Here is a 10,524-nt window from a genome sequence, read left to right on the forward strand (position 1 = left end):
ACATACTGCCTATGGGAACTCTCTTGAGAGACTGAGAGTTTCCAGCCCTGTGATTGGCTTATCAACAGCCAATCAGGAGCGTCGTAGGGGACTGGCCTAGACATCGAATGCACGGTTGATGTGAATCTACTACAGGAAAGTTATTTTTTTAAATCGTCCCAAAATTTCTTGGAACTGCAGAGTATACCGGAGTGTCTTGGCTTACCAAAACCATTTTTTATCCGCCATTTTTTATGTATTAGGTTCCTTTTTATACTGATTTAACCATGAAGGAAGTCCCTCTTCTATATGGGAAAACTCAAGAAACTGAAACGACCATTTTTTTAAAACCTGTGCTGTGATTAATGAATCATTTTGCCACAGGTCATCTTCAGTCAAATTGTTTAAATATGGAAGCCGAATATGATGCAATATGGGGCGAAGGAATGAACGTGATCTGTAGAAATCTGTAGATTGATATTAGTCCAGTGCGATTCGGTAAAAATTCAAGGCAATAAACATGATTCCACTTCATAACGACAAATTAAAAAAAATTGCAAATGGAGTATAGTATCATACTAGGCTTTTAATAAAGTTACTTTTATGCCAGGGTATTGGATTATTTAATTTTTCCCATCAAAATCCAATGCATGGAGCGATCTAAAGGGACTATCGACATTTTATAACAGCCAGTCACTCTCAAATGAAAGGCAAAAATAAACACTTGTGATCGGAGCAAATCCCTCGCGCTATCAATCAGTGGTCGAGATTTTTCAATCCGCAGTTTTTTGCCAAATGGGAAGTGATTTGGAATATTTCGCCAAAGTACCCGGTTTCATCGGGATTTCCTCTATTTTCCGGTTGGTGGAAGAAGAGGTCGAAGTCGGTTAAAATGCTCAAAGATGGTGGAGCTTTCGAGATTTGTTAAAATGTTCAAATCAACCTGAGTTCAGATATCAAAAGCGAGAATATTCGTGGGCCAATTCTTTGGGAAAGCCGGGAGATGTCGACATGTCACGTGATAACTATATAGTGGGCTCTCTCTCTCTCTCTCTCTCATCTCTCTCTCTCTCTCTCCACTGTACCTCCTGATTTCTGGGTTCCTAGGTTCGCGCCCATGGAGCCGACAACATTATTATTAACTAAAATTCCCGTTCAGTTAACATAAATGGAAAAAATATATTAATTCTGAGGTAGAGCGAATTAGATATTAAAGGACATTTGTAGCTTAATGCGTATAATGAATCCACGGCGATGTGATCAGACTCATATATATACATATATATATATATATATATATATATATATATATATATATATATATATATATATATATATATATATATATATATATATATATATATATATATATAGTATATATATATGTATGATACACACACATACACACACACACACACACACTATATATATATATATATATATATATATATATATATATAATATGTATACACACACACACACACACACACATATATATATATATATGTATATATATATATATATATATATATATATATATATATATATATATATATATACTATACATACGTAAGATAGAAGGGATATTCAACATTATGTTTGATAGAGGTTAGCTGTATAAACATTACAAGGGTTTTGCTGTATAGACATTATGGGGTTTTTTGATAGTATATTTGTCAGATACGGGATTAATTATGAAGGCTCAGTAGATAAAGATCATATTTTATTTTAGTGAGGAATTTTAGTCCTTAATAACTGACTATGAGATTGGGTATATTAGTTTATGACAGATTCGTGTGTTATAGCAAGACTTTATTTGTTCTAAGATCATGTAGACTTTTCAAAAAGTTAGTTAGAACCTGTTAATGACGAAACTCGGACACACGATGACTTTAGGGAATTCCCAACATCACGCGAGGGTGACAACGAAAACCAACTTAGGATCTACAACGCCAGAGGTCGGATCTTCACACGGGCGGCGATGTTACGGGTCGCCTTTGCATGGACGAGATGTCCTCGATGGATCGTCTCAGGATACATTCTGGGACAAATCAGGAGTCTACAATCTTCTACGAAGCGGGTGCAAGACGCACTTGCATGGAAGTCACGGGATATTTCAAGTTGGCAACGAGATGGCGGTTACGATTCCTTCATCGGAAGACGTCGAATCTACAGTTCAGCAACGAGGGTGTTAGGATACACCTACAGGGGTCGCAGACGCTTAAGAATGGCGCATGCAGAGTCGTTTCGAGATGGTTTACTCGCTCAGCCGGGATCTACAGTTATTTGACAAAGGTGTTCGAGAGACACTTACATGGGACCACGAGGCGGTTAAAGTTCCACCTACACAGGAGACGGTTAACGGTTCCACCGCTAGAGGATAACGATGGGGATGAATCTTCTTCGACGAATGCTACACAGTTCCAGTGATTGCAGTTATAGTAGCTATAATGATAGTCGAAATATGTGTTATAGGAGCTATCTTGCAAATATTATGAACTAGTATATACCCGTAGCCAATGTGGTGTGCGACAGGGGTGCACAAAAGACAGAGGTGGCCGAGCCATCTTAAAGACACCAACAACAGTCTATAATATTAAATAATTGGGTTGTTAACCGTAGCTCTTCCCCGAAGATGCTGAAATAAAAAAAAAAAAATAACAGGACAGCCTACCGGCGCACATTTGGGGTCAGTGACACGCTTCGAAGATCACGAGTTTCGTGTATGTAGCGTGCATGCCTCTTGTGTGCCACTCGGTGAGTGTGTGTGTTCGTAATGAACAGAAAATGACATATAGTCAAGTGGCAAAAGTTGCAAAGGGGGACTCACTGATTTTGGTTGATAGTGTGTGGAACACGCCACAGAACAGGTGCTGGAAGAGGTGTTGCTGATCCGTCAGACAAGGTAACGAGAAACTTTGAAAAGTTAACATTTGAAGTGGCAATTACTTGAGACTAGAGAAAGGGAAGTGAGGTGCGACGCACATTCTTTATTGACGAACTTTAATGTTTTATGGTGTCATAATTATGGTCTCTTCATTTCAGATGGATTCGAAGTCACCTTTGGGTTTTTCTCTGACTGATTTTGACTATTAATAAACTATGAATATTTGGACACTTAGGGGAAAAGGGGGTACTTACTTAAATATGATTTTGAGAGGAATATGATAGTTTAACGTTTCTTTTTGAGGCAGGTTTAATTAATTTTATTCCATTTTCATGTTAGCTAATTTTGGGAAATAAAAAATATATTTTTGTAACCACGAGAGTTTACCTTAGCCTAGTTTGAAACCGATTTTCAGCCAACTCCAGAGATGGCATTCGACGGAACAGTTGTAGGTTACGTTACCAGTTAGATGTTTTGTTTTCATTTTGTTTAAACGAGTGTCATTTGACCTCGTTAGAGATTTTCCCTGTTAGATATATATATATATATATATATATATATATCATATATATATATATATAGTATATATATATATATATATATATATATATATTATATCTTTATATATTATTTTTCTTCCTGGGAACCACATAATATCAAGACTCAATGATTTTTTAACAACTTTCATCAGAAACGAAGGTTAACCATATACTAATCAAGTTCACTTTTAGTGAATGAATACCTTACGGCTGATGACAGTCTGTCGATAGCGCTACAGAAATGCAGATTCTATTTGCGAGTCAATTAAATATATCATGTCCAGACGAGTGGCAACAGGCAGGGTGTAAATATCATGGAAATTGAGAGAATAATATTGAGTGGTGTTTATGGTCCCTGAAATCCACCATATATATATATATATATATATATATATATATATATATATATATATATATATATATATATATATATATATATTATTCCCTGTGTGATCAAATTCTACTCTCTAGATGAAGATTTTTTTTTTCTAAATCCTGCTGAGACCTCATGAGGGGAAAGAGCTTGAGACCTCCTGAGGGAAAGAGCCTGAGACCTTCTGAGGAGAAAGAGTCTGAGACCTCCCTGAAGAGTCCTCTCCAAGCCCACCCCAGCCGAAAATCGTCCGTGCGGATTCTGGAAACATATTCCTGAGTTGCTGGAAAAATAAGGTTTAGCTGCGGTTCCGCATACGAAAGCGGGCAAACAACTCTGATTCCCAGCATCTCCGTTTGGAATTCAAATTAGATTCCAGATTCTGGAATGATGTGAAAAAAAAAAAATTCATTTGGCGTCTTTAAAACCAAGGCAGACGGTTGATTGCGCCAGAAACGAATCTCGCCGTTAAAAGAAGGCTTTGTAAATAAGAAAAGATGGATGAGCTGATAAAATTATTTTTTCTGGGACTTTTCACAGCGAAAATAGATTTCTGCTAAAAACAAACGCCAGAAAATAGTCGCTGGGAAATAGAACGGCGGGGAGTTGGGGGGGGTGGGGGGGGGGGGGGGGGGGGGGGAGAAACTCATGCAGTCAAGAAATAGAACATACAAATTGAAAATTAAAATCTATCGTTTTCGGTTACTTTCATTAAATTGCTTTTTTTTTACTTTACTGTTGTGAGTTCCACGAAAGATCTGACTACGGGGCTATATTCACTGATGAAGTTTTTAATTTTACTTGTAATTCACACGAAAAAAAAAAAAAAAAACAGATGCTTCAAGCTTAGATTTCCTTGTCAGCTTCTGTGTTCAATAAATTAATAATAATAATAATAATAATAATAATAATAATAATAATAATAATAATAATAATAATAATAATTTTTATTACAGAAGAATATATATAATTAGGTCAGGCAGACGTTAAAGGAAAGAGACTGATACATAAACTGAGAGAGAGAGAGAGAGAGAGAGAGAGAGAGAGAGAGAGAGAGAGAGAGAGAGGGATGTTGCTTTGCTAGGAAGAATTCGTATAGATTTAAAGGAAGGCCATGGAACATTAGCCACTCATGACTTTAAGATAAACTGTCGTATTGTGAAAGGAAATTATTTTAAAAGTGAAACCTGAAATTTAAAACTTTTCTCGTGGGCGAAAAAAAAAAAAAAATTAATAAATAAAAAATAGAAAGAAGCGAAAGAAAAACGGAATTCTTGGAGAACTCCTTTAATTGCTTCCTTCTCTTGGATGAAATTGAACGGAAGCCTCCGATCTTTGAAGCACTGCGCAACAAAAGATCCGTCCGACCTTTTGAGTAATTAACCGAATGTTTGTTCTCAAATACGGTGCTCTGGTAAAGCGCGTTGCAAAAATTTAGTCTCTCTCTCTCTCTCTCTCTCTCTCTATCTCTCTCTCTCTCTCTCTCTCTTTCTCTCTCTCTCTCTCTTTTCCTTTTATCACTTTATTTTTATTTATTTTCATTTATTTTTATTTAATTTTTTTTTTTAATTTCAGAATATGATTCCGTGGCATTAGATCCCCCCTCGAACGAAATGAGAGAGCAGATCTGAGTTATTGATATGAAAACGAGAAACGCAGTAATATCAGTAATTAGCAGGGGAATAATGATAATTTTGATAATGAGTAGTCTTGTGTAATAACTAGAACGGGAATTCTGATCATAATTATGGTAATAGAGTTAAATCTCCCCAGATGCCAATGAAATTCCGTTTCAGTTCCGATACAAAGGGAGTCAAACGGCTCGACGCCATCATCCAAAGCTCCTCGCAATCCTCACCCCAGGTCCTCACAAGAGCCTAAGGAGCCCCCTCGAGCGACGCCATCATCCAAAGCTATTCCTCGCAATCCTCACCCCAGGTCCTCACAAGAGCCTGAGGAGCCCCCTCGAGCGACGCCATCATTCAAAGCTATTCCTCACAATCCTCACCCCAGGTCCTCACAAGAGCCTGAGGAGCCCCCTCGAGCGACGCCATCATCCAAAGCTATTCCTCGCAATCCTCACCCAAGGTCCTCACAAGAGCCTGAGGAGCCCCCTCGAGCGACGCCACCATCCAAAGCTATTCCTCGCAATCCTCACCCCAGGTCCTCACAAGAGCCTCCCTCAAACGACGCCATCATCCAAAGCTATTCCTCGTAATCCTCACCCTCACCCCAGGTCCTCACAAGAGCCTGAGGAGCCCCCTCGAGCGACGCCATCATCCAAAGCTATTTCCTCGCAATCCTCACCCCAGGTCCTTCACAAGAGCCTGAGGAGCCCCCTCGAGCGACGCCATCATCCAAAGATATTCTCGCAATCCACCTCACCCCAGGTCCTCACAAGAGCCTGAGGAGCCCCCCAGAGCGACGCCATCAGGACAAAGCTATTCCTCGCAATCCTCACCCCAGGTCCTCACAAGAGCCTGAGGAGCCCCCTCGAGCGACGCCATCATCCAAAGCTATTCCTCGCAATCCTCACCCCAGGTCCTCACAAGAGCCTGAGGAGCCCCCTCGAGCGACGCCATCATCCAAAGCTATTCCTCGCAATCCTCACCCCAGGTCCTCACAAGAGCCTGAGAGCCCCCTCGAGCGACGCCATCATCCAAAGCTATTCCTCGCAATCCTCACCCCAGGTCCTCACAAGAGCCTGAGGAGCCCCCTCGAGCGACGCCATCATCCAAAGCTATTCCTCGCAATCCTCACCCCAGGTCCTCACAAGAGCCTGAGGAGCGCCCTCGAGCGACGCCATCATCCAAAGCTATTCCTCGCAATCCTCACCCCAGGTCCTCACAAGAGCCTGAGGAGCGCCCTCGAGCGACGCCATCATCCAAAGTTATTCCTCTGAATTCTCACCACGGGTCCTCACAAGAGCCTGAGGAGCACCCTCGAGCGACGCCATCATTCAAAGCTATTCCTCGCAATCCTCATCCCAGGTCCTCACAAGAGCCTGAGGAGCACCCTCGAGCGACACCATCATTCAAAGCTATTCCTTGGAATCCTCCCCCTGGGTCTTCACAACAGGCGCCATTAAATGATGATGGATCCTGAGGAACAGTAGCCTCAAGCGACGCCATCATCCAAAGCTATTCCTCGAAATCCTCACCCCGGGTCCTCCCAAGAGGCGCCATTAAACGATGATGGATCCTGAGGAGCAGCAGCCTCGAGCAGCGCCGTTTGTCTCCGTCAGGAGGCTCGGGGGAGATTTTGGGGGCCTCAGAGATATAAATTACGCTTAAAAGACATCAGGGGGCGACGTTTGATGACAGGAATTCGGGCGTTCTTTGATGTCCCATTTCAGCCTGTGCTTTCGACAACTATTCCGTCATTAGTTGTAATTAGCTCTACTGATCTGTAAACTAACTGCTTCCTTTTTTATTTATTTTGTTATTTTTTCTTTGTAATTATTATCAACTCACAACCAAATAAAAGGCAGATATTAATTATTTCTGATCTGATAGTTGCTAGGGTTCGTTTGTCAGCTAACACTGCCTCTTTGTTAAGAGGAATTCATTTCGGTTGATTAGCAATTCATTTCAGGATACAATGTGGTTCGGATCCCACAATAAGGTGTAGGTCACGTTGCTGGGTAACCAATTGGTTCCTTTCCACGTAAAAAATATCTAATCCTTCGGGCCAGCCCCAGGCGAGCTGTTAATCAGCTCAGTGGTCTGGTAAAACAAACATATACTTGACTTCTCATTATTATTATTATTATTATTATTATTATTATTATTATTATTATTATATTATTATTGCTGCATCAGCTGCATTAATTTAATAGAGGTTCTTCTCTATCTTTCTAATAGTGGTTTTCTCTAATTAGAAAGATAGAGAGGAATATCTACAAAATTAATGCAGCTGATGCAGCAATAATTTTTAATAAAACATATTTGAAAGAGGGTTTACTTCCGTATAATAAAATAATAATAATAATAATAATAATAATAATAATAATAATAATAATAATAATAATAATAATAATAATAATAATAATAATAATATTATTATTATTATTTTTTTTTTTTTTCATTTTTTTTTTTTTTTTTGCTCTATCACAGTCCTCCAATTCGACTGGGTGGTATTTATAGTGTGGGGTTCCGGGTTGCATCCTGCCTCCTTAGGAGTCCATCACTTTTCTTACTATGTGTGCCTTTCTAGGATCACACTCTTCTGCATGAGTCCTGGAGCTACTTCAGCCTCTAGTTTTTCTAGATTCCTTTTCAGGGATCTTGGGATCGTGCCTAGTGCTCCTATGATTATGGGTACGATTTCCACTGGCATATCCCATATCCTTCTTATTTCTATTTTCAGATCTTGATACTTGTCCATTTTTTTCCCTCTCTTTTCTCTTCAACTCTGGTGTCCCATGGTATTGCGACATCAATGAGTGGATTATTATTATTATTATTATTATTATTATTATTATTATTATTATTATTAAGATAAGCAATACCTCCATGATCAGGAATAAAACTTATCAAAGATATGAGGCTTCAAATATTAAAAAAAAAAAAAAAAAAAAAAAAAAAATACCTATAAAAATAAAAAAATGAAACGAGCCTCATGTGACTTAAGTATTGAAGAAAATAAATAGTAAATAAAATTTTTAAAAAACCAACAAACTTCCCACGCGTTCATATCCCTCTTCTGGAATTCAGGCATGACTGTTTTCTCCCATTGATTCCCCCGAAAGTTGCATATTCTGTCCATCAGAGGCTCGAAAGTTTCCAAAAGCTTGAGATACAGGATTCGTCCTTTTTTCCCCAGAGGCCGACAGGAGCTGCCATAGTTAAGTTTTGTTTGCCAGTGGCCGTGAGAATAACAATAGACGGTCGTAAATATTTCGCCGTCATTTAGTTTCGGTACAGAGAACTTTATTCTAATCCTTTATCTCCTTCGTCAGGTTTATTGGCATTGTTGAAAATTGCTCCGTCATTACCGATCGGTCCGAAGAATCTTCATCTAATCCTTTACCTGTGTCATGTTTATTGGCATTTTTTTATGGTAAAAAATGAAAGAGATTCAGATCATTCCTACTTATCTTTCCTTACTTTCCTTTCTTTTTTCTTTGGTTGTGGGCTGGAAAGAGACAGCCGATTGTTTGTTTAACATGTGCATTTAAAAAAAATACTAAAATCAATGGACGTACTTGAAAGAACCTACTGCACTGGTCATTCATCTGAGAGGTCAGGTCATATTTGTTACTGGACGTTTACTAGGTCACACGAGTGAGGTTCATTTGGTTCCTGTGAGCCAGTTAAAGGTATCCCTCTTTGCTTTGTCCCAGAAGTGAGAGGAGAGAGAGAGAGAGAGAGAGAGAGAGAGAGAGAGAGAGAGAGAGAGAGAAATTGTGTGTGCGTTTGTGTGTGTGTGTGTGTGAGAGAGAGAGAGAGAGAGAGAGAGAGAGAGAGAGAGAGAGGAGGACCAAATGATTACGACACTGTTTTTTGTCATTTCCATATCCTTTACGTTCCCTCAAGAAGAACACCTGTTTGGAAAAGAGGGGGAAAATACTTGGAATAAAAGCAATGCGATTTTAGCCGTAATCATTAAAACAGATACACTATCTGCATTAATGTTTTTTTTATTTATATATACATTTTTTTTTAAACGCAGCTAAGACAATTTCTGAAAATCATTGACAATGATATTTGCATTAAAGATAAGAAAAGTAACTGAATTATTATTATTATTATTATTATTATTATTAATTATTAATTATTATTATTATTATTATTATTATTATTATTATTATTGAACCAAACAAAAACTTCTTTCAGTTTTCTTCTGAAGATTGAAAAAAACCCACAAATTACTGTATATAACTTGTAAATGTAAATACTTATAGTAAACACGTTATACACAGTAATTGTGTGGGTTTCTTTTTCAGTTATTAGTATTATTATTATTATTATTATTATTATTATATTATTATTATTATTATTATTATTATTATTATTATTTAGGTAAGCAGTAGTCGTAACGATGATATAACCAGAAAAAGCAGCAGCGAAAGACAATATTTTCATTGACAATAATGGTGACACGAACAATATTTCAACGAAGAGTAGAGGGATAATCTTGGCGCATACTAATGACATTTGCTTTCACTTCGGACTCAATTGGAAACAAACAATAAGACGCCATTAATCAAAGCCATTCTTCAAAATCTCCCCAAAAGGCGCCATTAACGGATGATGGATTCTGAAGAACAGCCACCAACGACGCCGTTCGTCTCCGTCAGGAGGTACCGAAAGGTTTGGGGCGGGGGCCGGGGTTGGGGTGGGGTGGGGGAGATCTCCACAGTTATGCTGTTTTCGGTATTTAGGGGTTTTAAGGATTCGCTCATAAATCGTTTCATTAGAACATCTTTTGAAGAAGGTCGCTTATTTCTAATACCTTTTCTCCTCGTTCTTATGATCGGTAATAAATTTTGAATACAGGATTCTTCCGATGTAAGAAATTTATTTTTGTTACACACGTGATTTTTGTTGTTATTTTCATTCTGTTGTCGTCATTGATAATAGGTTATGACCTTTTCTTCTCAATTCCATTCTTAAGGTTTAGTTTTTAGAAGTATTGAATGTTCCCGCGAAACATGCTTGGATGAGCGAGCGACCTTCTTCAGCGTTTTGGTGTAAAGGTGATGATTCTGGCTTTATAAACTCTTGAAATCATCACACAATCAT

The 10,524-nt window shown here is 38.4% G+C and overlaps 1 protein-coding gene across 1 annotated transcript in view; it reads left to right on the forward strand.

The window, feature by feature from the left end:
* Nucleotides 1–6,883, forward strand: part of LOC135206019 (proline-rich protein 2-like) — a 47,263-nt gene extending 40,380 nt beyond the window's left edge. The window contains exons 2-3 of the mRNA XM_064237189.1: nucleotides 5,575–5,992; nucleotides 6,469–6,883. Of these exons, the coding sequence (XP_064093259.1) occupies nucleotides 5,575–5,992; nucleotides 6,469–6,883 (833 nt within the window). The remainder of the gene's footprint in view (nucleotides 1–5,574; nucleotides 5,993–6,468) is intronic.
* The last annotated feature ends 3,641 nt before the right edge of the window (nucleotides 6,884–10,524 follow it).

This window comes from Macrobrachium nipponense, chromosome 29 (genome assembly GCF_015104395.2).
Source record: "Macrobrachium nipponense isolate FS-2020 chromosome 29, ASM1510439v2, whole genome shotgun sequence".
In the NCBI taxonomy this organism is placed as follows: domain Eukaryota; kingdom Metazoa; phylum Arthropoda; class Malacostraca; order Decapoda; family Palaemonidae; genus Macrobrachium; species Macrobrachium nipponense.